Here is a 27,258-nt window from a genome sequence, read left to right as displayed (position 1 = left end):
ACAGAATGTGCATATTTCATGTGATCAAGAAGGCGTTTGACATGGCAGGGACGTTGAGGCTCTCTCGATCTTCATCGATCGCTCTGTTAAGTTTTAAGGTAAATCACCGAAACCTAAAACCGTACTTTTTTCCCTAAAATCCACTGCTATCTTTCTGTTTCCTGTCTGCTATGTATAAACTCTACCACTCTCTTATCAATTTGTGAAAATTATTTTACGTTGTCAACACCATTGAAAATGTGAATTCGAATATTCGAAATCTTTGTAGTACTTTTGGTCGTGAAGGTGATACTGTTATCCTTGCACGTGTGTGCATTTTTTCTTCAGGGAGCACGTCTAAATAAGAGCGTCTGGAATAAGATACCGAAGCACTGGATTTTCGTTTCTGCGCTATGTAGAAGCGGTAAGTTGACACTTGTTTGCCTTGCAGCTGTCGGAAGAATTGAAATCATTTTTATCGCCGAGAAATGGACTTGTGTTATTGAAGCCTCTTTATATTAAAGTGGTATTTCTTACGGGGAAAAAAGGGAAATCGTAGCCTTGTTGATCGAGTACGTGCGAAGAATGTGATCATACCACTTGAACCGGTAGTTGTTTACGTAGTATTTCCTGCTGGCATATCATAACCCATTCTGGAGAGTAAATTTTTTAAGTATCTCTTATGAATACGAACTCCTTCTGTAATTCTTTCTGGTGGAAAAGGGTAAGTGATCAGTCCATGTAGTTATTTTAAAAGTGGTAGAACACAGGCAGATCACACTAAGGGTGCGAAAAACAGGGCAAGCTCTTTAAATTTGTAAACAACAGCCTCTATTTTGGCGCGAAAATAAATAAACATTAGCCTCCATTTGGTGCCTAAATATCTGACAACAACGATGAACGCACCTTGGATTGAGATGGTTAATAGCCAACTAGGCACATAGAGCGAAAGTGTCTATGACCACTATCATGTTTTATTAAATTTCATTAAGATGAGTCCAAATTTGGAGCTTTTTTCAGCTCCACAACTGTTGGTGTGGTGCATTTCCATTTTAAGGTGACTCCTAATATAAGCTGATAGCCAGAGTTGAGTTATCACTAGAGTTGAGCCCACGCTCCAAAATTTAAAAAAAAATTATTGGAGCCAAAATCAAAAAGCTTCGGACAATGAAATACTCCTAGAGGAAATTCAAATCACAGAAAACGTGCCTGTCAAATTGGCGAAATGAAATAAAGGCCACAGGTCAAAACCCAGTTGAATGATGAACCCTCCACTGCCACAAGTGACCAAGACAGAACTTCTCCTTACAGTATGATTACAATATCAAGCAGGCAGGTGACGAGAATGGAGAAGAACATCGATCATGGGATTAGTAGTTGAGCCAATACCAAATTCTTTGAACTCACATCATAAGAGTTATCTGGCAGATAGTAAGGACAATTACTAATCAGATCTTGGCAGTGAAAGGGTTTCATACATCGAGGTTGCACTGTCCGGTTTTAATGCCCGTATACTAGCACATGAGACATTTCTGCGATTTGATTGGCTTAGAGCAGGCAGTGGTGTTTCAGCTTAATTTAAGCCAAATACCTACATGTGAAAATTACAAACTAAACCCGGGTAGCGGTAGAGACGAATAACAGCATAATTTGTACCTGATGTTTGGCATGAATACCACTGGTGATATTTCAAAATTGCCTCAAATGCCACCGGCCTAACAGCTGGTGAGACTACGCATAACAATTTGGAAATATCACTGCAGGCATTTAGGTCAAATATCACTAGAGATCATCCAATTCCCTACACAAAGACAAAGGACAGAACCACACACTCCTTTGAATATAAATTTGGGCATCAGTCTTTATTTTCAACAACAATACCAATAAATGTGTCAAAACTTTGTGGCACTTGATAGCTACATCACACCAGCACAGTTCCTGCCCTTGCATGTCAGCTGCTGCAACTGAAGAAAAGAGAGAATTTTGCTCATCTGTTGACACTGATAGAAACATGAAATTGCACAGCAAAAAGTATGAAAATTCCTTAAAGCCAGAGCTAGCTTCACACTGAATTCCTGCACTTTTTGAAGCAATAATAACCAATCCAAAGTGTCTGAATGAAATTCAGCTGTAAAGGAGGAATGAATTAATGTCAAGGGTTGATGTGATAATGATGGATGGAGTTAAAAGTTTCTGATGGCTGTCATTTCCATAGCGCTGGTCGCAGGCTTGCGGCAGACTGTTGAGGTGGTAGCCCCAGGTGCCCAGAAGGCCTGCGCGCGTAGCGCAATGGTGATCATGGCCTGTCAGGGCAACGACAGCCTCTTGTGTGTTCAGTGGGGGAAATGTTACGTAGACGGGTAAATGGATGGTATAATCCAGAAATCTAGTAATGTCATTGACCATATTTACCTGCAGGCGAGGCGATGTGACAGCTCTTAATAACCCTTTCACTACCGCAAATGACCTGGAGAGAGAATTTCTCCTAACGATATAAATACAATATCAACAGGATGAGTGCTGAGAATCCAGAACATCATCTCAATTTGGGGACCATTGGTTGATGCCATACTAAATTCTACCAAGGAACTACCATCATAAGGATTGTATGGTTGACAGTGAGGAGAGGTGCAAATTTGATCTGGGAGCTAAAGGGTTACACTCAAGTGGTAAGGGACGTACAGGTGCAATCTGGTCTGAAGGGAATTTCATTCCTGTGCAAGCCCTGTCATTTCAAATGGCTGACAGATAACAATAATAATATTATCTCGGAGTGGGTGATCAATCATTATTCTCACGGATTTGATTTTATGAATTGACTGACCTTTTTTTTTCCCAGGGAAGGATTCAATTTGTACTCCCTACAGGCAGGAAAGCAGGAAAATTCACATTGACATTCAATTTACAGCCTCCTTTTAATGACGCCTTTCATTCCCTCCCAAGATCTCCATAGTAATTCTCCTTACTGTCAGCCATACAGTTCTGGTGACGTTGGCTTGGAGAATTTGCTATTGGATCAGCTTAAGTTCCCTTCATTTCTATTTTTCTTTGATCTCATCACTTGTCTGCTTGATATTGCACATTGTATATTGCACATTGTATATTGTATATTGGATATTGGATATTGGATATTGTATTATCATTTCTACTATTATTAAATGAGATTGCTAAAAACATGAAATTTCTGCCAACAATGCCAATAGGCAGTGGAGAGAAGAGGTAGAGAGAGAGAGGCGATGGAATGGTCAGTGCAGGAGAGTGGAAGAAATGCTCACAAGTTGTAGCTGCAGAGGTGAAACTTTGAGGGGCTGTCGTTCCTAGACCGCTGGCCGGTTGGTGACGGCAAACTGTTGAGGCCGGAGCCACAGGCTCCAGCAGCGCTAGCGCGCGTCGCAAAGCGAGCAGCGGGGCTTGCCAGGGGAAAGGCAGGGCACTGTTTGTGCAGAGGTCAAGGAGGGACATAGACCAGCAGGTAGTAGAAGGATGTTTTTTTTTTCAATGGTCTGTTTTCAGTGGTGCACTTTGGGAACAATTGATTGTTATTCATACCTCAGTCACTGGGTGGATGTGCAGGTGCAGGTGCCTGTGCAGGACTTGGTCCTTGGTTGGCCTAGAGGAAAGAAAAGCAGGGGTCAAAAATTAGCATTGACATTTTTGATTTGAAACATGTAATATCATCATTATTATTATTATTATTATTATTATTATTCAGATTGCATTTCATGCATTTAACCCCTGGCCAGTAATTCTGGAAATGAAGAAAGGAAAGCCTGCCCTCTTACCACAGGTAGAGGGTTGTTTTGGGCATCATCATTGCAAAACTGTTCTAATTTGTACTCCTAACGATATCAATACAGCATCAACAGGATGAGTGCTGAGAATCCAGAACATCATCTCAATTTGGGGACCATTGGTTGATGCCATACTAAATTCTACCAAGTAGCTACCATCAAAAGGATTGTATGGTTGACAGTGAGGAGAGGTGCAAATTTGATATGGGAGCTAAAGGGTTAACCCTTGAACTCCTGTTAGTGTTTGACACTATATAACTCCCTATAATATCCATACATTATTCAGCAAACAGGTGGTGAGAATCATCAGACATATCAGGCACAAGTGGTTACCTTGAAATATATATATATAGCCACTTTCCCAGGCAAGGATTGGATTTGTACTTCACTGGAGGAATGTGCATGACTTGGTCCTCGTTTTCCCCTGTAGCAGCCGGAAGGGAGAATCGACGATCAGATCTTGCCGGGGAGCTAAAGGGTAAAGAAGGACAACACACCTGATCAACATGTCTAGCTAGTATCTACTACATAAGATAATAAGACAATACGGTCATGAAGTCAATGCACCCTCTCACACCTACCACAGTGAAGAAAACTGGACTCTGGTAATTGGTCGCTTTGAGCAATCGCCTGGACACGAGCCGAGTCAGTCGACATCACTGAATCAATGGATCTGATTGGAAATTCTTCCCTCTAGCTAGCTGCTGCTGCTGCACATTTCCTTGTAAGTAGTAGTTGCAAGAATTTGGTGTCAGATGGAGATAACAACTTTCAGCCGACAAGTAGTCCGACAAGTATTCTTATTACCCGCTTGCTGAATGATGTATGGATATCACGGGCCGGGAGAAGTCACATGTCGATCACCTCTGGCAGTTTGAGGGTGAAATGAAATGAAATGGCACAACAAGACACTGACTCTTTTGGCATGCAAAACACTCAAGTGGAGACCTCTCGGGTCTTTCTTTCTTTCTTTTTTTGGATGCCACCCACCGTGAGAGAGAGAGAGAGAGAGAGAGAGAGAGAGAGAGAGAGAGAGAGAGAGAGTGAGTGAGTAACCCTGATGCAGATCATCCGATGAATCAGTAGGTAGATGAAAGTTGTTTCTCACCAATTTAAAAAAGTCGTGTGCAAAATAAATACAGACATCAGTACAATATCTAGGAGGTACTTACACGATACATCATCATTTTTATTATTGAACGAATCTATTTAACAAACAGATATGAACGAACCATGAATTAACCCTTTAACTCCCAGATCAAACTTGTAATTCTTTTGACTGCCAACCATACAATTCTTATCATGTGAGTTCAGAGAATTTAGTATTAGATCCACTAATTATCCACAAAATCCACATTTTTCTCTCTTCTCGTCACCTAGATGGTCGATATTGTGTGGATAATGTAAGGAGAAACTCTGTGTTGGTCACTCACTTCTGTGTTGGTTGGAGTTAAAGGGTTAAATATAAAAGTTGCATTGCACTGTCTAACCCTAAGCAAGCAAAAAAAAAACCCAACACATCAAGTGTCAACCCCAAGCAACTAGTTCCCACACAAAACTCTGAGGACATTCTTACAAAAAGTCTTAAAATCTCTTGCTTTAACCGGCCTTTGACTCCCAAGATCTGATTGGCTGCCACATAATTGTAAATAAGTGACAAGAATTTGGTGTTAGATCAAGATCACGACGTCTACTCGATAAGGTTGAGTTTTCTCCTGACCTGTTTGCCAGATAATGTTTAGATATTAATTACAGGGAGAAGTTACATGTGAATCACTCTTGGGAGTCAAAAAAGGGTTAAAGCCTCAGAATTGGCCAAGGAAGAACCTTCCCAGATTTCTACATCTAGTTAGCAGCCCATGCAGCTAGCTAGCTAGCTAGCTAGCCTCTACAATCTACACTTGTAAAGAATTGAGAAAATTTAAACAAGCTGGCCAAACCAGTAATCTCAATACTCACTCGTAAAGAAAGACTCGAGAGATTTCAACAAGGTGGCCAAACCCAAAAGAAAAGGTTCATTGCACTTGCATTATTTTCATGCTCATGCAGACAACATTCAGACAACCTGTGTCGGTGAAACAAAACACTTTGGACTTTCGTCAAGGAGTAAGTAACGCGTTTTCAAAAAAACTGATAACAATTTCAACCTTCCACCTCTACCATCCGACACTGCACCCCGAATGTCAAATATAAAATCAACTGGGAACTGGAAATCTGCAAATTCTTCATCTGGCAACGGCCACAGCAGAATCACTTGGATTGGAGACTGTCTTACTCTTCAGTAACTACAAGTGAGTGTCTGGGCTGAGGGGGGGAAAAAAAAGAAAAGAGGATCGGAGAGCCACATTACTTCTCACTACAGCGAGAAAGTCAAATGGTCTGCAAAGGCTTCGAACATAATCCACCACCACCTAGATAAGAGCAGAGTGCCATCGGCATGACTTTATTCAGCAACCAGAACGCAAATTATTGTTTCTGAACTGTTACCACGATCGATCTTGTATTTTTTCACGACAAAAGAGGTCCCTTTGGATGCCGTGTCAATGTTCCATTCACTTACAGTGAGAGCATTTGACTTATCAGCAGTTAGAATATATGGCATGGCAGATTGTAACTCTGTCATAATAGATAATAGATGATAGCTGACTTACCGGAGCTGAGCTGCTCTCTCTCAGGCTCGATCAACCCAAAGACGACTATCCCTCCGACCGGAACCCATGCTATCATAGCAGCTACATGACGGTGCCCGGTACCGACGACAGTCGTGCCGTTTATAGCTACTATACGATCTCCGACGCAGATCCCGGGAGCTTCGTGCGCAATGCTTCCTGGATCGATACCTTCGATGAGTGCACAACCCGAACTATCATTTGTTATGTGAAGACCCAAGGATGGGCCCGCTTTAGACACTGTCACAGTTTTGCGTTCTCCCTTAACAGGTGCAGACGTGAAGCCATCAGCTCCAGTTTGCCCTCCGAGTAACCCTTCCGTGACCATTCCGCATGCAGTTAGCGTGGACATAAGACAAGATCTGATGGAAAGAAATGCGCGTGCGCGCGCGCCTTGGGGAGGGGGGGGACATTTGGCGCTAGGCCGAGATGGCCGGCCAACTAGCCAATCAAATAATAATAAATAATCATCATAAGCTTTATTTACGTGTCAAATAAGATAGCAGTTTCCCACTAGGTAAGCACAGCTAAACTAAACTCATCTGATCTATATAAAACTATGCGTTAAAAATTTATTGGAATATGATAAAAGAGCTCTTCCCATATAAAACTACCCTACCCCGAAAATAGTAGACCCCACGTTTATAATACCCTACCCTGTATAATAAGATGATAACCTTCATATAATGAGATAATAAGATGATAATAATTACAATAATATGATCTTGATAGTGTTTCAAATATTTAAGATTGACGTTCTTGTACCCTCTCTACTTTTCTAGAATCACTAGCTTTGCAACAATTCCATACAGTACCACAGTAAGTTAAATAAGGCAGAATAGCAGCCTTAAAAAGTTGTAATTTAGCCTTGGCTGGGATTAACTTCCTTAATCTATTAGTTACACCCAGCCTTTGACTGCTTCCTTTTTTTTTTTTTTTTTTTTAATTTTTTTTTTTTTACAGATGTTACTTACGCGATCAGAAAAATGTAAATTATCATCAATATTTACACCCAATAACTTAGAATAGAATTATATGATTTAATGGCTGTTCCGTTAACATTTAGCTCTAACTGTTCATCATTTAGTCTACCTCCTTTCGATATCATTGATCCATATTTATCAAAGTTCCCTTTGAACCGTCACATGTTTCGACGCGCGAGCTGTGGGCAAATAATTAATTCGTGTGCGGGCAAGTCCGAATCGGCCCGGACGTGCGTGGGCAAGTTTGAATCGGGGAAAAATCATCATTCGTGGCCGTTCGAAGCAAAAGTCGTGCTCCAATGTATTCTTAGTCCGAGAGTCGAGAGCTCGTAATCTATCGGGAGTTACTTTTTGGGTTTCCTCCTCTTGTCGGTTTTTGCCTGTCGGGTGTGTTGCTTTTGTGACGGACGGCTTCAAATGAAATAATTCCGGGTGCAAAAAAAACAAAAACAAAATCAAAACAAGAAAACAAGAAAACAAGAAAGCAAGAAAACAGGACAGGACCGAACAGAACAGCAAAAGCCAGACAAATTCAAATTCACACACTTTTTATTATTTATCTGACAGCTAGAAATCTCTCTGGCGGCTTCCAAAAGTCCAACAACAATAGCGAAGAAAAGGGATCTTCTTAGAGTTCTCGTTCTGTTTTTTTTTTCTCCTCTTTGTCCTTTTTTGTCCTTTTTTTTTTTTGAGGTCAGGATCCCCGCTCCCCGCCCATGACTGCCTTGTGTATCTCGCGCACGCTGGTCAGCAGTCGCATGGCGTAGGGACTGCCTTTGGCAGCAGCCACCTTCACAGCGACTAGCGACTCTCTCGACTCCACCCACTGCTCACCGTCCAAGTCTGGGGCATAGTTAGAACCTCCGGTGTGCCTGTACCATAGAAGGAGGGCTTGGCCTTCCGGCAGGAAAGCTTCAACACGCCCCAGGAAAATCGAAGGCTTCTGTAGGGTGCTGTCCTCGGCCACGAGTCCCACAAAGTCGCCCACGTCGATCTCCGGCTCCGAGATCTCTGGCAGCTGGAGAGACCTGGTCATGGGCCCGGCCACAAGCTCCTCTTCTTCGGCCTTGCGCCTGGCCAGATCTAATGCCGGGGTCTTCTTCTGGTTTGCCGTGCGTCGGTCGTAAGTGTGCTGGGCCTGCTCTCGGGAGTGCCGGAGACAAGCAGCAAGGCTGTCTTTCATTTGATCGTCGCATCCGCTGCAGATAGACAGAGGGAGAACAACAAAAAGAAAAACGTATCAAACGGTTATCAGCGATGTGGCTATGCCGGCGTTTTAAAGCAACAGATTCCAAAATTCGCGGGGAACGAAGGAAGGAAGGAAGGAAGGAAGGAAGGAAGGAAGGACGTGACTTGCAGTTCAATAGCCATGTCGACCTACCTCTGGGAATATGCCCAGGTTACGAAAGATGACCTTAGTCCGCATACCGCCACCTTGCTTCCGGTCAGGAGTTCGAACATTTTCTGTAAACGTGTTGTGAACGACGTGCTCGAGTACGGTGCACCCTTGGAATTCTGAAATGAAATAGGTCAGAGTCAAAATGATCTGCTGCTGCACAGAGGGCCCAGTTGTTCAAAGGCCGATTAGCTCTAACCCAGGGTTAAATTTTAATCCAGCTTTCTTTATTTCTTTGTTCAAAAGTCTTTTGGGGAAAGTTTTCACTATTCTTTTTAGAACATGCAATGATCAAATTGCAAGCAAAAAGATTTGAACTGAATTTTCTCTTAAAGTTTTCAGACCTGAAATCAAATTTCACACTAACCCTGGGTTACCTTAACCCAGCTTTGAACAACCAGGGCCTGTGGTGACTGTGACCCACGGCCAGTGTTTTCAAAGAGTCCTCTTCGGCCCAAAAATTCCTAACCAGTTAGCTAGTTTCAAGCGAGTGCTACTTCATCCGGCGACGGCATGAGTTGGACAATTTTGCCTTGCCGAGCCCGGCAATTTTAGCCCGCGCTAGCTAGCTGGCTATAAGACGGGGAACCCTATACTTACCAGAAACAGGTAGTTGCTGCACAGCGTCGGATTAAGCACCTTTCTGAATTCTGATACAAACTGTATGAACAGCCTGCAGAGTTGGCTGTCTGCCTGCGGGAGAGAGAGAGAGAGAGAGAGAGAGAGAGAGAGAGACTGTTATTAAAGTGTGCTCAGAACTCTTGTTAATTTCCGTACTCTGCTCGTGTCAGTCGTTCAGTCGTGACAAGAATTACCTGTATGGGAATAGTTTCAGGCCCGCTCTGCTTGCAGGTTTTGAACCTTCCGAGGTGTAGCACGATGCCGTCGCCATCTGTCTTGATCAAGGCCACGTTTCTGTCACGATAGTGCGCTTTCTGAAACGGTTCTTCCAGTTGGCTTTCCAAGACCAACTCCATCGTCCTGATTTCTAGGCCCCTGCTGGGCGGGAGGTGGGTGTACAGTGACAAAAGCAGCAGGTCGCGGGCCTCCTGAGCGCGTTGCTGTCTGCCCTTGGCCAATTCAAACCGGCACCGCTGGGCTTCCCTAGCTAGGAGGACTTGGTCCCTTAAGAGAAAGCGGGGACCAGTGTTCTTTAATATCTTTAGAAACGATTCATTCCTACAAATTGAAACTGTACTTCTTGCATTTATTTTCAAGCATTTCAACTCTGAATGCAGTCGTCTACTCAAAAGGGCAGGCAGGCAGGAGGCAGGCAGGCAGGCAGGCAGGCAGGCAGGCAGGCAGGCAGGAACTGTAGACCTCGAGGACAAGCGTTCACAAAACATGATTCTGACTATTTTTAAATTTTTTACCTTTTCCTGATTGATCATCCAAGATGTTTAAAAGACAGACACGTTTTGTTTCCGTTTTGTTTCCGTTTTGTTTTGTTTCTGTTTTGTTTTACACTAACTAACTAGCACACTTACCAATCCAGCCACTTGCTTTGCGCTTTGAGATCTTCGACTGCGGTCGCCCTCTCCAGATCCCCCTGCTTCTGAAGTACAGTGGCCGTTCTTCTGAGCTAGGAGATAATGCGGATACCTTCGAATTGTGGCCCCAATCCCCGATAGCAATACTTCAGTGGGTACAGCAGACTGCTCGCGTGCACGCTTAGGGTCGCAGGACTCAAGTTCCTCTCCTCCTGATGTAAAGACGAGATGGCAACGTGTCGTAAATGTCTTTTAGCAGGTCAAATGATAATCTACAATCATCTGTCGTTGTCGTTGCAACGTGCAACGTTCTAAAACAACCTCGATACCCACCTTTAGATAGTCTAGGTATCCTTCGATAAGATCCCCGCGATGGAAGTCTTGGACTGAAGGCGACTCTCCGGGCCGGATTCGCTGAACGTATCCAAGATAACCTACAATATACAATATACAATATTTATTTGCCATATACGACATTTACACATGGAAAAAAAAAAATGAAGAAAATTGATGACAGAAAATAAATGGCGAGAAAACCTGAAAGAAACCACGAGGCTTATAACAAGTCAGGCTTTCTCACTTAAAATAACTAATCTTATATTAGAATTACAATATGGACTTATGGTAATTAACTTTGACCGCGCACACGTACACACACACACACACACACACACACACACACACACACACACACGCACGCACACACATATTAAGTAAGTTAGTTAAGAATTACTGCCTTACAGAAGCTAATACTTAGAGAGAAGAAATTCCTTAAGCTTTCTTTTAAAAAAAGGGGAGGAGGGAGAACTGGTTATGTCAGAATTTAACGAATTATAAAAGTTTGGACCTTGAAAGTAAATTGAAAACTTCCTGGTGTTCGTTCTGCACAGTGGCAAACGGAAGGACTGAGCATTCCTAGTATTATAATTGTGGATTCGACTATTCAGTAAAAAAAAGTGATTGAATTTGGAAGGGAGTGTAGAGTTCTCGAATGAAAACATAAAAGTACCTAATTGAAACGAATGGATATCATGAAATTTTAAGAGTTTAAGTTCCTTTAAAATAGGGCCAGTATGGGCAATGTATGTAGAATTGCTTACTATTCTTAACGCACGTTTCTGTAAGGTTACAATTCTTTGAAGGTTTGACTTATAGGTACCAGCCCAAGCTAAATTGCAATAATACAAATATGGAAGGATCATAGAATTGTATAAAGTACGAAGGGAGTGAGTAGAGAGAAAAAAACCTAGATTTATGAATAATACCTATAGATTTGGATAATTTATTTGCTGTTAAGGATATATGCGATTTCCAGGTCAAATTGTCATCTAATAAAACACCCAAAAACATGGTCTCAGAAACACGAAGAATAGGCTGCTCATTTATGAAAACTTGAAATTCAAAGGATTGCTTCTTTTGCCAAGGCTTGAATACCATAAAATTAGTCTTGGCTAAATTCAAGGAGAGCCGGTTTGCTGCAAACCAGGTTGACAATTTGTTTAATTCTCTATTTAATGTGTTAATTAGGTAAACAGGGTCATTATGGGAGATAAATAAGTTTGTATCATCAGCAAACAAGATTGCATCAAGCAGGGAAGCATTGTTCAAATCATTAACATACAGGATAAAAAATAAGGGACCAAGAATAGAACCTTGAGGCACCCCACAGGGAATCCCCTGTGGGGCAGATCTAACGTTATTAACCTGAGGATAGATGGCCGAGAAACATGAAAAGAGGACCAGAAAATTGGAGCGCGTTCCATTCCTCTGTTTGCTTATCTGGTTTGCCTTTCTTTCTCTTCTTTTTTTTTTTCCTTTTTTTTGTGTTTTTTTTTTGTGTGCTCCATCACCGAAAATGCCACGAGCGATGCAACTAGCAAATAATGTAAAATGCGGAGCCACCATACTCACACAGGATGCGTTCCAAGGCTTTGTCGAACGTGCTCGCGGCGAGCATCTGTCCGTGCCTCTCCAGCGCATGAGGCCTTGTGAAAAAAGACTTGGTCTCCTGCATGAACCATTGCAGATCTGGTGGGAGATCTGTGAGGCGCAGCGCGTAGGCCGACCTCTTGGGAGGAAGGGGGGCTACGGGAACCTGCTGTGGGGTTTCCTCGGCACGATCATGCCCTGGCTTCTCCTCACGATCGGCTGTGCTCGTTGTGACGGGTGGCGGTATTTCCAGCCGTGCGGCGGGCATGGGTTGACCGTGATGAGATGTGGCCGCCTTCGGGAACCTTTGCAGATGTGGTGGGAAGTCTGTAAGAGGCGGCACGTGATGCGCCACCCTCTTCGGAGGCTGTGGTAAGGTTTCCTCCACACGATCGTCTCCGTGCTGCTGGTGGTCGTGGGCGTGGGGTATGCCGGTGGTGACGGGTGGCGCTAGTTGCGGCCTTCTTGCCGCGAGCACGTGTTGACCGTGGTGACGTGCGGTTTTCTCCCTGGACCTTTTCAGCTTCGGCGGGAGATCTGTGAGACGCGGCACGTGATAGGCCGCCCTCTTCGGAGAAAGGGCGGCTACGGGAGGCTGTCGTGGTGCTTCCTCTGCGCCACCACCTGGTTGAAGCTGCTCGTCACCGTTGTTGTCGGATACTACTGCGCTTATTGCAACGGGTGGCGGTTGTTGAGATGCGGTCTTCTTCCTGGACCTTTGCTTAGGGTTTGCGGGCGGGAGATCTGTTAGACGCGGCGCGTGGGATGCCCTCTTGGGAGAGAGGGCGGCCACGGGAGGCTCTTGTGGGGCTTCGTCTCCACCATCGTCTTCTCCGCGCTCCTCGTCGTCCGATACTAGGTTTATTGCAACGGGTGGCGGTGATTCTGGCCTTGCTGCGGGCGTGGGCTCGCCGGCGGGATCAGTTTCTTCCTGGTCGCTAGAGTCGAGAGAACAACTATCCATGGATTCGGCCGACGGGCTCGGATAGCGGGGGCTGTCGTCGCCGTCGACCGAGCAGTCAGCGTAGCTTTGATCTTCACCTCCCCCCTCGATATCGCTCATCGTGTCAGTATTCCACAACAGTCACACGCTTACCAAATTCCACTTTCAAAAGAAAAAAATAAAAAAAAAAATAAAAAAATAAAAAAAAAATAGATGAAATAAGATGAACACGAATTAAAACAGAACAAAAAGACTTTGCGATGTTGTCTAGGTACTACCATCACTGATGCTTACGGCCACCTAAAAATCGAATTCGTGAGATCTCGAGACGCGGTTAACGAGGTGTTTGGGTCGAGATTGAACATTAACCAAGCCAGACCAGACCAGAGTTGACCGTTGACGCGAATGTCTCGTCTTGCGAGTAAAGCAGGGTCAATCCAAAAAAGAAAAAAAAAAAAAAAAAAAACAGCAAACAAAAAGACAAAAACTGGGTACGGTACAGACGATACAAACGGCGTTCAAGCACAAAAGTTTCGGTACAACAAAACGACAAGAATTTGCTGGCTGGGTGTTCACTCGCATCTGAGACAATTTTGGCCTTTAAATCTCGAATCCATTGAAAATTCCGACAAATGCCACAAGAAAGATCAGTTTGCATACTCTCGCCCAATGCTGATAAAACGGAGTTACAGAGCCGGTAACTCACCTATCGGTCCCGCCTGTGCCCTGGGCTTCGACAAAGGAAAATGCGAGCGTTAGGGACGCCAAACTCGCTTTTGGCATATGCGCGCGGTGACGCTGAAAGGTCCGATCTGAGACGATTTTGGCCTTTAAATCTCGAATCCATCGAAAATTCCGACAAATGCCACAAGAAAGATCAGTTTGCATACTTTCTCTCAATGATGAAAAACGCAGTTACAGAGCCGGTAACTCACCTGTCGGTCCCGCCTGTGCCCTGGGCTTCGATCAACGAAAATGCGACCGTTGGGGACGCCAAACTCGCTTTTGCCATATGGGCGCGGTGACGCTGAAAGGTCCGATTACAAAACCAAACAGACAAGTGTAAACAAACAGACAAGCATTGCAACTATGTTCGTATCTACGATCACTCTGAATAACGACCAAATTAACCGACAATCGATTCAATAAAAACGAGCCATCTGCTCCATGTGGATTGTGCTACCTCATTAGGCGTAGACATTGACAGCAAATTGTCATTTAATGAACATGTTGAGAAAGTATGTAAAACGTTGGCCTCTAGAATCGCAATATTGCGTAAGATCCGAGCGTGTCTACCTCTTAAACAGCGACTTCAGTTTTATAATAGCATTATTCGCCCCGTTATGTCTTACGCTAACGTTGTTTGGGCAAATTGCGATAAAGAGCGGCACGCGTTATTTGTCATGCCGATCGCATGACACCATCAGTTGCTTTGTTTAACAAGCTAGGTTGGATCCCGTTTTATGAGCAACCTAAGATTGATAAATGCACAATAATGTATAAGCGAATTAATGGGACTTTGCCGAATTATCTAAATGAACACTTCATTTTAAATAATAAGCGGCACTCCCGCAACACTAGGTATTCAAGCACGAATGCTGTTTGTCCTAAATATAAAAGAGAATCAGAAGGAGGACGCTCTTTCGCTGTTTCGGCAACAAGACTGTGGAACAGTACACCAATTGAAATTAGGAAACTAAATTCTGTAGCATGTTTTAAAAAGAACATGTTTGCCAATATTTTTAAGGAACAACAACTTTTGCATCATTTCGTAATTTAATAATTTATTTTTTATCTTATAATTGAATCCTGTCATATTTTATATTTTAACTGTATATATATATATATTTTAGCTTACAGTATTTTAGATTGTAAATAGTTGTGAGGGCCACAAGTTTATTAGCCTTTGGCTATTAAGTGCCACCCTCTTTAAATGAAGGCTTTATTATTATTGTAAAATTTAAAAAACGATCTCTGGCTAAAACTTTTAAAAATACGAGCTTTCGGCTGTTTGCGCTACAGCCTTCAACGGGTAAAATGATAAAAAGGTAAGAAATACTAGGTGTGAAGTACAAAGTAGGAAATTAAAAATGCTAATAACTAAGAATGTTTGTTAAAAAGAATGTTGTATTGTCCGGGCAAAGGACAGGAATTGTTGTCCGCATTGGGAGTTAACTTGGAATGCCACGCTTCTAGTGTTTTTCTTGTTCTAAAACTGCCTTTGTCAATAATAGATGTATTATCAAAGTCTATTGCGTGATTATTGGCCCAGACGTGACTGGAAATTCTTGAGCCTTTTGCCGCGGTTTTCACATTTCTGAAAGAAAGAAAGAACACCTTGCTTAGGAATTTTTTCAGCTAACCCTAACACTCACCGTGCTTTTTCCGGCTAAATTCAACCATCGCGTGTGGAAATGAGGGTTAGGGTTAGGGTCCAACAGTACGCCAAACGACTGGGTACATCCGTTCAGTTTGTCACCCTCAACTGTAAATATGTGTAGCTCTGGATTCATACACTTTTAAAGCGCGTTCCTTCGACGTACGAGTTTCTACCAAAGTACACAAAACGAAGCAAAAATGCCTGGGATATTTGACAGGCACTTGCGACCTTCCTTTAGAAAATGGACCGATCGTCGGGAAAATACTCTCCGTTTACCGAGCAGAATAAGCCTCAGAAGGCTGGTTCTACGAGTCTTAGACTGAAAGTCCTTGACATCTACTCACTACCTTCGCCGTCTGTTTTATTTGTTTCCATTTCGACACCGAGGGGGTACTGGGGTGTATGCATAGAGTTGAGCCCGCGCTCCAAAATTAAAAAAAAAATTATTGGAGCCAAAATCAAAAAGCTTCGGACAATGAAATACTCCTAGAGGAAATTCTAATCACAGAAAACGTGCCTGTCAAATTGGCGAAATGAAATAAAGGCCACAGGTCAAAATGACCAAGACAGAACTTCTCCTTACAGTATGAATACAATATCAAGCAGGCAGGTGACGAGAATGGAGAAGAACATCGATCATGGGATCAGTAGTTGAGCCAATACCAAATTCTTTGAACTCACATCATAAGAGTTGTCTGGCAGATAGTAAGGACAATTTCTAATCAGATCTTGGCAGTGAAAGGGTTTCATACATCGAGGTTGCACTGTCCAGTTTTAATGCCCGTATACTAGCACATGAGACATTTCTGCGATTTGATTGGCTTAGAGCAGGCAGTGGTGTTTCAGCTTAATTTAAGCCAAATACCTACATGTGAAAATTACAAACTAAACCCGGGTAGCGGTAGAGACGAATAACAGCATAATTTGTACCTGATGTTTGGCATGAATACCACTGGTGATATTTCAAAATTGCCTCAAATGCCACCGGCCTAACAGCTGGTGAGACTACGCATAACAATTTGGAAATATCACTGCAGGCATTTAGGTCAAATATCACTAGAGATCATCCAATTACCTACACAAAGACAAAGGACAAAAGCACACACTCCTTTGAATATAAATTTGGGCATCAGTCTTTATTTTCAACAACAATAGCAATGAATGTATCAAAACTTTTCTTGTCTACTCCATTCGGTTAGGCAGTATTGTTTAGAGGGGGAAATCACTGACTGGTGATCACTGACTGCACACATTCAACCTTGATGGTGGCACTTGATAGCTACATCACACCAGCACAGTTCCTGCCCTTGCATGTCAGCTGCTGCAACTGAAGAAAAGAGAGAATTTTGCTCATCTGTTGACACTGATAGAAACATGAAATTGCACAGCAAAAAGTATGAAAATTCCTTAAAGCCAGAGCTAGCTTCACACTGAATTCCTGCACTTTTTGAAGCAATAATAACCAATCCAAAGTGTCTGAATGAAATTCAGCTGTAAAGGAGGAATGAATTAATGTCAAGGGTTGATGTGATAATGATGGATGGAGTTAAAAGTTTCTGATGGCTGTCATTTCCATAGCGCTGGTGGCAGGCTTGCGGCAGACTGTTGAGGTGGTAGCCCCAGGTGCCCAGAAGGCCTGCGCGCGTAGCGCAATGGTGATCATGGCCTGTCAGGGCAACGACAGCCTCTCGTGTGTTCAGTGGGGGAAATGTTACGTAGACGGGTACATGGATGGTATAATCCAGAAATCTAGTAATGTCATTGACCATATTTACCTGCAGGCGAGGCGATGTGACAGCTCTTAATAACCCTTTCACTACCGCAAATGACCTGGAGAGAGAATTTCTCCTAACGATATAAATACAATATCAACAGGATGAGTGCTGAGAATCCAGAACATCATCTCAATTTGGGGACCATTGGTTGATGCCATACTAAATTCTACCAACGAAGGAACTACCATCATAAGGATTGTATGGTTGACAGTGAGGAGAGGTGCAAATTTGATCTGGGAGCTAAAGGGTTACACTCAAGTGGTAAGGGACGTACAGGTGCAATCTGGTCTGAAGGGAATTTCATTCCTGTGCAAGCCCTGTCATTTCAAATGGCTGACAGATAACAATAATAATATTATCTCGGAGTGGGTGATCAATCATTATTCTCACGGATTTGATTTTATGAATTGACTGACCTTTTTTTTTCGCAGGGAAGGGAAGGATTCAATTTGTACTCCCTACAGGCAGGAAAGCAGGAAAATTCACATTGACATTCAATTTACAGCCTCCTTTTAATGAAGCCTTTCACTCCCTCCCAAGATCTCCAGAGTAATTCTCCTTACTGTCAGCCATACAGTTCTGGTGATGTTGGCTTGGAGAATTTGCTATTGGATCAGCTTAAGTTCCCTTCATTTCTATTTTTCTTTGATCTCATCACTTGTCTGCTTGATATTGCATATTGTATATTGTATATTGGATATTGGATATTGTATGTTGGATATTGGATATTGTATATTGGATATTGTATATCGTATATTGGATATTGCATATTGTATTATCATTTCTACTATTATTAAATGAGATTGCTATCATATCAGGGGTGATTTTGTAATGAGAACTTAGAGGCTGCCCACTCTTGGGGTTAAAGGGTTAAGATTTTTTCTTTCGTTAACGTATTGCAAACTGTACATAACTAGTAAAGCAGATCCTATTTAATGGTTCAGAGATGACCTTTCTACAAGTAACTGGAGTTGAGGCAATGGAAGATATGATTGCATGCTCAGTGTATTGTAGCAGAGTATTGAAAAGTTTCCTGTTTCTGAATTCCAGCAGTGGATAACTCTTGTATTCCAGCACTGTTATTTCCCAGCCCCTCTTAGCTGTTCTCAGTTTCTCAGCAGGAGTTAACTGTTGTATTCCAGTACTGTTAATTTGCAGCCCTAGACAGCCGTTCTGAGATTACCAGCAAGGAATAAATATTCTTTGGCAGTACTTACTTGTATTTTCCAGCTGGAGGTAACTGCTATTTCTAAGCACAATTCTTTTCTGGCCCCTCTTGGCTGATTGGAGTTTGCCTGCTCCAGTTGACTGTTATTTTCTGTAAAACAGAATAATATACATAAGGACCCAGGCATGAAGTGAAGAGACCTTCCTTGGAAACCTTGGAAAATAGACTATGTTTCTAATTGCTCAGATGAAAACCAAAAAAGTTTACTGTTTGTTAAAAACAATGTTATGTAATGTTAAATGTTACATAATGTTAAAAATATGCAGGCCAAAAGTAATTCTGAACACAAAATTTAATAAATTTGACAGCAGTGAAGTATATAGCATTGCTTATGAATGAGACAAGAATGTGCTTTTAAATTTCCATCATACCTGAATAATGTCTGCGTAAAAATTGAGCTCAAATGTAGTATTTTTAACTTATACATCTACTCCTAGTAAGTGGCCCTGGCAAACTATCTTTACATGTCACTGCCAATAAAATAACCCTCCATCTTCATAAAGATCTAAGTAAGCTCTTAAGGCCTTCCTGTCATTTTTTTAAAGCATGGCCTCACAAACTTTACGGACGAAAAGGCTTTCGATTCTCTTGCGAGTTGCTTCGTTCTCAGAGTCGATCGACTGCTGGTTTTTTTGCACTCGCGCGTTCGTCCACGTGTGCGCCACGAATCGAGTCGAAATCGAAGCGGCTTCGCAGACGAGGTGCGAAATCTTCCAAACCAACGAACGAACGAACGAACGAATATTGCGCAAAGAGAAGAAGGTTGAAATCGACTCGCCCGCAGTCGAAAAGCCTTCGTTAAGTTGTGGGAGTGAACTCAATTCAGATAATATATACAGGCACTGGAGAGTCTCCAAATAAGTGCTCTCCTCGCCCAACGAATCATTCTTTGCACAGGGTTACCTTGAACACAGCAACATCGCAACTTCGAAACCTCGGGGATGGAAGGTGTGTGATGCCATATTCCCACTGCCTCCGATTTCGTGGAGGCGAAACGAAAAGACATGTCTCTCTAGATCGCATGGCCAGCTAGTCGAGTCACCTAATGCGCGTGCGCGCGCGCCTTGGGGAGGGGGGGAGGGGGAAGATTTGGCGCTAGGCCGATATGGCCGGCCGACTAGCCAATCAAATAATAATAAATAATAATGATAAACTATATTTACGCGTTTCCTATTGCTACCGATAAGCATGCATTTGGTTTTGTCCAAATTTAAAGTCATTTTTTTTTTTCGCGCGCGCGTGTGTGTTCCTTTTAACGATAAAAATGCTTTCGGGAAATAAAAACGTATAGTAGTGATCAGCTCTACGCGCAATATATTTGAAGAACTTTCCGTCCATCGGATGCAAAATTCATTCTCTTTGGAAGTCGACGGGGTGAAATTCTCATTGAATTAGTTCCTTGCCGTCCCACGTTGACCAAAGTACAAGGGGAGAGACGCGCTAGTTCCCACACATTGCTTTCAGTTCGAGTCACGTCGTGTGTAAGAAGTCACGTACCTGGGAAGGCAGGAAGTGGCCAGGGCTATCAATCATTTATTGTGTACGCGCAGAACCTGCGCGAACACAATAGAGACCTCCACTTCCGGTGGCATTTTTGGAAACTTGCAGCTATGTTGTCATGTGGGCACGAAACGCGAGGAATGGCGAGCGTGTCGTTTGTTGAAGTGAATAAGTCACGACACCTGACCTAATACATCGTCGATTTTCAATCTCTCATCAAATAATCGTCCTCGAGTGTTCGTAGCTTCTCTCTTTTCTGTTTTAGCTTGCTGGAATTCGCTCGAGGGTCCTAAACTTTGATCCTAAATATCTGCGTGACCTCGTCGAAAATAACACTCACGAACCCTAAGCACGCCCTCCTCTTGCTGGTCCTGTCTTTAAACACGTCCCAGATGAGATTCTCAGCTCATTCCCCATATGAACTCACACAGTTAAGGTCGTTCAACATGCCGCCCAGAAGGAAACGTTCCAAAAGAGCAAGGGGTTGGGAGTTTATAGAAACACAAGCTGCGGAAAGTCGCAGGTCGGTAACGCGCTAAAATACACATGGTGCTCTGTTCTGTTTACTTTTTTGGTTTTTGTTTTTGTTTTTGTTTTTTTTTGTCATTGTTCCCCGAGGTGAACCGCACCCAGTGAAATGACCAGTAGGCAATCATTGCATTCATTGTATTCATTTGGAAGCTGCCTCTTCTTTCTTAGTTTTTGTCTTTGTTGTTTTGTACTATGCGTTTGTACTATACATTGTCGGCATGGTACTATACACGCTTGATTTTTACTTGGTGTACTTAGCGACGACTCTCTTTCGCATTGCAGTTCCCGTCTTGATCCCGTTCCCGTTCCCGTTCCCGTTCCCGTTCAAGACGAGGAAGATCCAAGCGAGGAAAGGTATGATATTAAATTTGACTTAGTGGGCACATATTAGATTCTATCTACTCCCCCAGAGTCACTTATTGGGACAGAGAATGTCTGTTGGTCTATTCCTTTATTTCTGGCAAAGGTTTCCAAAATTCAGAAGAAAACACGATCAACCATGCCCTTTTATATGCTCGAATCATGGAAGGCGTGCCCCTTTCCCTGGGAGTTGACCAGCATAATAGTACATAAGTGTTTTCTCCCCAGTTACTGGTATTTTTTAATCTTGCCACAATATTTCTTGAACACCGAAACCAAATTATGCCCCATTCACACCAAAGCTTAAACATGTTTAAAAGTTGTTTTGTTAAACACAGTTTAATTTTTTTTTTCTTCATAGAAACTATTGAACCGAATATTTTTGACTTGAATGTAGCACATTGGAAATACAAGTTAGCTAGTACTTGAATCCAATGGAAAATCAAGTTTTTCAGTTCTCTGTTTATAATTTTCATTCAATGAAAACCAGTTTAACAAAACATGTTTTGCTGGTGTGAATGGGGTATTAGTTGGCTGCAGATTTTGAAGGGCATCTACTGCTCTGGTTGAAGATCATCATCAGAATTATTGTTATTCTTCTTAATGCTATTATCATTATTACTACTACTTTGATTATTACTATTATTATTATTATTATTATTACAATTATTATTGTAGCCTTGTTAACATAATTATAATCCATGCCCCAGTAGTTCTCAAAAAGGCACGTGCTCAATATTGTCGAATTAAATTTCAACTCGGCCAAAGATAGTTTCGGTGGTGTTACATCAGATTAGCCATCAGGCTACTGCAAAATTCCAACCAAATTGCTCAAACTTACCCAGGAAACAGATTGCACTTGACATGTGCCTTGGGTTTGTCCACTCTATCTGATGAACGGAGCACATAAAAGTGAGAACTGCTGTGCAAGGAACAGGGCAAAATAAAATACTCTACAACTTTTGTAGTACTCGACTGGAGAACTTGAGATTGTATACCAAAGAGTACAAATTGGTTAGAATGGTCGATCGATCGTGACGTCCCTGTTTACATTTTTGCCCATTAGCATGCCGGTGAACCCGTAGGAGATGTAGCTGTGTATACCAGTCATGTTCAAAAATGAAAAGAGCTGGTTGAATTATGCAGTTTGTTTAGGTTTCGACTCCTTGCAATCAGTCACAAAGAAATAAACTGCAAAATCACTTGCAGGCAAAACATCAACGAGCTCATGCATTCCCTGTAAATTTTGGGGTTTTGAAAAGAGAATTCCTGGGAAACTGTTTGTTATCTATCGATGGGGCTCAGATTGTCAGAGATAACTGAAATGGTTCATATGCTCTTTCCATATTCAAAAATTTCATCTTATTTCTTCGCGAGATGATGATGATGACGAGGCAAAAAATGTAAACAAGGATTCACCCACGTTCAAAAAAGGAAACAGAAGTAGCTCTTGAGCAAGGCAATTCATGTTTTTTCAATTTTTTTCATGCTTTGTTTTTCCCTTTTTTTCCTAGCCCTTCAAGCTCGTTCATTGATGATGAAACACAACCCCGGGACTCACCAATGCTGCATGTGGCCTTAGACAACCAGCCATCCACAAGCAGGGATGTGGCACCAGTCCTTGTTGCACCGTATTTCCCGTCTGGCCTGGCGGTATCGTTGGAAGATAGAATGCGGTTCAACTTCAATCTGTTCCTGTACGACAGCTTGCGTTTGCCCGCAGGGCTTTTTGCTGAGGACCAAGCTGGAGAAGTGGTATTTGAAGACCTGCAGACATGTAGAGATTATTGTTCACGCTATGTACAGAGTAGAGAGGAATGGTGCAGCACACAGCGGCAGGAGTCAGACCACTCACAAGAAAGAAGAAATGAACTGTCCAAGGAGGATATGTTTCTAACCATGGGAGAGGCCTTGGATGGGAGTCTGAGATGTGGCAACGAGGCATTCGACCGCAACTTGAATTTGGTACGCCTTGACCTCTTTGGGAACGTCATGATCTTGAATGCCCCCCACTGGAGCGATGTCTCTGCCCAGTTTACACATGGTTTCCCTCGTCGTCTCATCACGGACACACACAGAGGAATCTTGCCCGGCAATATCACGGTGGCAGCACGCATTTCGAACCAGGGAATTCGAAGCGTGTCTCCAGGTAACTTGAAAACATTTTTTAACAATTTTTTTTCTTTAAAAAAAAAAAAAACCAACAAACAAACAAAAACAGTAGTAGTAGTATTCCATCGTGAGGTAAAAATGATAACTCTGCTAGCACCAAAGAAAATTCAAGCTTGGGACAGTTTTGGAAGACTCACTTATTACATCTTGTGTTCTCAATGCAGTTCCTCTGATTACCTTTGGTACAAAGTGATTTGTTCTTGTGAAGGGCTAGTGCTCAGGACATGCAATTGACATCGACTCTCTTGCAGGTGACGTGGCTGCTTTCATGTCAAAAGAAATGATACGAGGTCTGGGACTCACCGTGACAGAACTGATGCTCGCGCGAATGACAGCAATCAGATATGCGGGCAAGAAAGACAAGCCTGCACGTCTGGTGGAAATGATGCTTCGATTTGGAGTGGACTTCCTGACCATGACGCTCCTGGAAGCCGAACAGACAAAGGGGCTCAGACTGGCCAGCTCTTCCCACTGGGATCTGGTGATAGCCTCTGCTCCAGACCATGGGGAGGACAGCAGTTCGGATGAGTCAGAACTCTCCGTCGGGTGGGATGCTGAAGAGGAGCTAGACCCACTTCCCGCCCGAGGAACCCCAGAGCACACTGAAACCGTGACAAGGCACATAGAAAATCTGCTGCAGTGTTACGTGTCTGTGCAGACAACGACTCAGGTAGGGTCTCTCCTGTGATCAAGAGCGAGTCAGTCAGTCAGTAGACGAGCTTAGAACCCATTACTCCAGATGACCATAATACACGCATTTAAAGATCCTCTTCATCATGCAGGGCCTTGTTTTAGATGACCAACTAGATATATCTCACCCTTTTATAACAGGCACTGCGAGTCACAGCTGCAGAAGCGACACCCACACGAAGACCCAGCGGCAGCTCCGGCTTGGTCAGACGAAGAAAGCAGGCGACGCCCAGACGTGCCAGCACCCGAGCATCCCAGGTGTCCACAGAAGGGCCAGTAGCTGAGCAAAGACCGAGGGACCAAGAAGTGCAGCAGGAAGTACCACCAGACCCCCGGCAGCGTCTGCTAGCACTGCCGGGAATCATAGCCACACGCATACCCAACAGAGAGTCTTTGGACAGACTGCAAAAGTTCCTGCAAGGAAACCAACCTTGCAACCCACCACAGGTGAACTGAAATTTAAAAAATAAATAACTGCACATTGACTGACAAAATGATTTGATAGGTGCTAACTTCAAAAATATTAGATTGGCATTTGCTGAATAGTTGGGGCCAGGAGACAGAGGAAATTGAGACTCAATCTTTGTCAAAAACTTTTAACCTACATTTAATTTTGACCTTTTAGAGGGGCAGGGGGAAATTGAGAATGAACCAATTGTAAGTTAAAAAATTTTCACCCCATTTTAAATTTTTTAATTTTCACTACTTGCACGAAGCATGCTTTATTATTATTATTATTAATTTTATTATCATTATTATTATTATTATTATTATTATTATTAGTGGAGGTACCTACCTCACCTGTTGCTTTTTTTTTTCTCTCCCTAGGCAGAACAGCAGGCCAGATCTTCAGACACGCAAGCCTTACAGCAGGCTAGACAATCTGCAGCTCTCAGGGTCTACACAGAGGAACGTACCAGAATAGCGAGGCGGAGAGTCCGCGACGTCTGGACAGCCACTGGGGCCGACTGCACTTGCCTGGGAGAGCCGGTCGTGAGAGACTCCCAGGATGAAGAGGATCAGAGCTGCCCGTACTGCCTGTGCCAGGAAGGGGGGGGGAGATATGGCCGACGTGAGAACCAAATGTCAGAATCCAACCTGCTCCATTTGCATGCTCGTAAACAAGCTGGACCAACCCACAATCACTGCGCTGGGCTTGAAAAGAAACGGACGGCTGGCTGCCATGTTGGAATTTGCACCTCTGATCGCACAATGTTTGAACGGCGGACAGATCCCTGAAGATAGGAGGATCCTGCTTTGCAAGGCCCTGGAGGACATCCTGAGTTGTAGTGCCACCAGATTGCGATATATAGCCAACGCTGGAATGCTGGTCATGCTCCGTCCACGTCTCCAACACCTTCTCTTACAAAGAGGCTGGGGAGACGTATGGTGCAACTTGTCTAAAATAGCCAGCGCCATTGGCCACCACAGCGACCACCATAGCCAGATCGCAGCACTCATGTATATACGTCGAAGGTGCATACCAGACAGTAACAACAGGTGGCTGTGGTTTCTCCAGCCAGAAGATCCCACTGAAGAAGAAGAGATCGACAGGACTGTCTTCCAATAGGAGGTACCTAACTGTAAAACAAATTTTCAGTCAGACTGTAAGCTCTTCACTTGGATGTTCATTTTGGAGTTCGAGATGATCAATGTCAACGTCTCTCACAGACTGTGGATAGATATTCAAGCTATGAGGACATTAGTTTTTTCTGTGACAATGGTTTTACTCAATTTTGAAATTCAACCAGGTTGCATGTTCATTTTAGAGTTCAACACAGGCCAGTGTGTTCTGAAGAAATGAATGTTTTTTACGACAATCGTGAGAGGTGGTTTCAGTCAATTTTATAACAAGATGATCAATGTCAAAGTCTGTCGCAAACTGTGGATAAATATTCAAGCTAGGGCAGTGGTGTTTTTCTGAGGAAATTGGTCTTTTCTGTGACAGTGGTGAGATGGTTTTACTCGATTTTGAAATTAAACCAGCATGTTCATTTCAGAGTTCAACACAGGCCAGTGTGTTCCGTAAATGTTGTGTTTGCAAGATTTTTTTTTTAAGTTCCTCACAAGCTGTTGATGATAATATTCAAGCTAAGGCGGTCGTGTTTTTGTGAGCAAACTAATTTTTTTCTGTGACAAAGGTGACAGATAGTTTAGCTCGATTTTGAAATTTGACCAGCGTGTTCATTTTGGAATTCAACACATTTAAAATAAAATTGAGTTGATGGTTGAGAAAATGTGTACTCGTTCTCTGCTATAATAAGTTATTTTTAATAACCGCCACAAAAGGGAAGCAGGTCGCTGTGCCCACAAAGACGAGAACATTCAAAAGTGTCTCCTTTAACTCTAGTCACCACGATCGCTATAAATGCAGCTTTCCTTACCAAGCTGTCAACCGATTGCGATAAAATGGTCTTTTGTTTTCACCTTCATTTCACTAAAGAGGTTTGCAGTTCAGAGAAAGGAATTGAACAACAATTAGACTGCCGACAAAACTCTGAACAGACAAATTCAACCTCTTTTTCCAATTGTCAGTCCGAGATCTCTCTTTGGGGCACTTTGCCAAATTTCGCCCTCCATATTGAAATGAAAATAGATCCTCGTTAAGAAAAGCAGTGCATTATAGTCTAAGTTCAAGGTTTTACCCCCAGACAGGCGGTAAGGGTTGTTATTTAAGCAAATTCCTTCCAACTATTAATGGTTCCAGAAAGAAATTCACCCTTGCTTAGGAATTTTTTCAGCTAACCCTAACACTCACCGTGCTTTTTCCGGCTAAATTCAACCATCGCGTGTGGAAATGAGGGTTAGGGTTAGGGTCCAACAGTACGCCAAACGACTGGGTACATCCGTTCAGTTTGTCACCCTCGACTGTAAATATGTGTAGCTCTGGATTCATACACTTTTAAAGCGCGTTCCTTCGACGTACGAGTTTCTACCAAAGTACACAAAACGAAGCAAAAATGCCTGGGATATTCGACAGGCACTTGCGACCTTCCTTTAGAAAATGGACCGATCGTCGGGAAAATACTCTCCGTTTACCGAGCAGAATAAGCCTCAGAAGGCTGGTTCTACGAGTCTTAGACTGAAAGTCCTTGACATCTACTCACTACCTTCGCCATCTGTTTGATTTGTTTCCATTTCGACACCGAGGGGGTACTGGGGTGTATGCATAGAGTTGAGCCCACGCTCCAAAATTTAAAAAAAAATTATTGGAGCCAAAATCAAAAAGCTTCGGACAATGAAATACTCCTAGAGGAAATTCAAATCACAGAAAACGTGCCTGTCAAATTGGCGAAATGAAATAAAGGCCACAGGTCAAAACCCAGTTGAATGATGAACCCTCCACTGCCACAAGTGACCAAGACAGAACTTCTCCTTACAGTATGATTACAATATCAAGCAGGCAGGTGACGAGAATGGAGAAGAACATCGATCATGGGAT

The 27,258-nt window shown here is 42.9% G+C and overlaps 2 protein-coding genes, 1 long non-coding RNA gene and 1 pseudogene across 7 annotated transcripts; 2 read left to right on the top strand and 2 right to left on the bottom strand.

Moving 5' to 3' along the window:
- LOC149039492 (uncharacterized) lies at positions 1-3,160 on the top strand. Its single transcript, XR_016179619.1, has 3 exons — positions 1-98; positions 328-403; positions 2,398-3,160. It is a non-coding gene; the product is annotated as an uncharacterized LOC149039492 (long non-coding RNA).
- Positions 3,155-26,926, bottom strand: LOC149039489 (uncharacterized). Of its 4 annotated transcripts, none has more exons than XM_089181829.1 (4): positions 26,575-26,926; positions 18,553-18,653; positions 17,336-17,408; positions 16,670-16,887 (listed from the first exon to the last, which is right to left on the bottom strand). In XM_089181829.1, exons 1-4 carry the CDS (start codon positions 26,600-26,602, stop codon positions 16,814-16,816), a joined length of 276 nt encoding a protein of 91 aa, XP_089037955.1. In that variant the 5' UTR covers positions 26,603-26,926; the 3' UTR covers positions 16,670-16,813. The 4 variants fall into 4 exon arrangements, with proteins under 4 accessions (XP_089037956.1, XP_089037955.1, XP_089037953.1 ...); XM_089181827.1 differs by lacking the exon at positions 26,575-26,926 and adding an exon at positions 19,467-19,620; XM_089181828.1 differs by lacking the exon at positions 26,575-26,926 and adding an exon at positions 19,467-19,620 and having other exon boundaries at positions 17,336-17,390.
- On the bottom strand, positions 8,090-13,300 carry LOC149039491 (uncharacterized; annotated as a pseudogene). Its single transcript, XR_016179583.1, has 7 exons — positions 12,220-13,300; positions 10,642-10,742; positions 10,306-10,520; positions 9,634-9,943; positions 9,419-9,511; positions 8,804-8,937; positions 8,090-8,651 (listed from the first exon to the last, which is right to left on the bottom strand). The product of XR_016179583.1 is annotated as an uncharacterized LOC149039491 (transcript).
- On the top strand, positions 20,454-26,053 carry LOC149039490 (uncharacterized). The gene is made up of 6 exons (XM_089181810.1): positions 20,454-20,586; positions 20,877-20,948; positions 22,469-23,103; positions 23,378-23,796; positions 23,958-24,263; positions 24,645-26,053. The coding sequence occupies exons 1-6, from the start codon at positions 20,456-20,458 to the stop codon at positions 25,053-25,055; spliced, it is 1,974 nt and encodes a 657-aa protein (XP_089037936.1). The 5' UTR covers positions 20,454-20,455; the 3' UTR covers positions 25,056-26,053.
- Positions 26,927-27,258: the final 332 nt, after the last annotated feature.

The sequence above is a fragment of the Pocillopora damicornis genome, chromosome 9 (genome assembly GCF_964200805.1).
Source record: "Pocillopora damicornis chromosome 9, jaPocDami1.2, whole genome shotgun sequence".
In the NCBI taxonomy this organism is placed as follows: Eukaryota; Metazoa; Cnidaria; class Anthozoa; order Scleractinia; family Pocilloporidae; genus Pocillopora; species Pocillopora damicornis.
The sequence above is the reverse complement of the archived record's forward strand: the minus strand, read 5'-3'. Positions and strand labels throughout refer to the sequence as shown.

What these genes read in the sequence shown, in the direction of transcription:
- LOC149039490 (XM_089181810.1), top strand. Translation starts at nt 20,456, where the DNA reads ATGAGATTCTCAGCTCATTCCCCATATGAACTCACACAGTTAAGGTCG. An exon ending in CAAGCTGCGGAAAGTCGCAG is followed by an intron (nt 20,587 to 20,876) that starts GTCGGTAACGCG and finishes TTCGCATTGCAG; the next exon opens with TTCCCGTCTTGATCCCGTTC. An exon ending in AACCTTGCAACCCACCACAG is followed by an intron (nt 24,264 to 24,644) that starts GTGAACTGAAAT and finishes TTCTCTCCCTAG; the next exon opens with GCAGAACAGCAGGCCAGATC.
- LOC149039489 (XM_089181827.1), bottom strand. Translation starts at nt 19,569, where the DNA reads ATGTCTTTTCGTTTCGCCTCCACGAAATCGGAGGCAGTGGGAATATGG. An exon ending in GCGATGTTGCTGTGTTCAAG is followed by an intron (nt 18,654 to 19,466) that starts GTAACCCTGTGC and finishes TCTGTTTTACAG; the next exon opens with AAAATAACAGTCAACTGGAG. An exon ending in TCACATCGCCTCGCCTGCAG is followed by an intron (nt 16,888 to 17,335) that starts GTAAATATGGTC and finishes TCTTTTCTTCAG; the next exon opens with TTGCAGCAGCTGACATGCAA.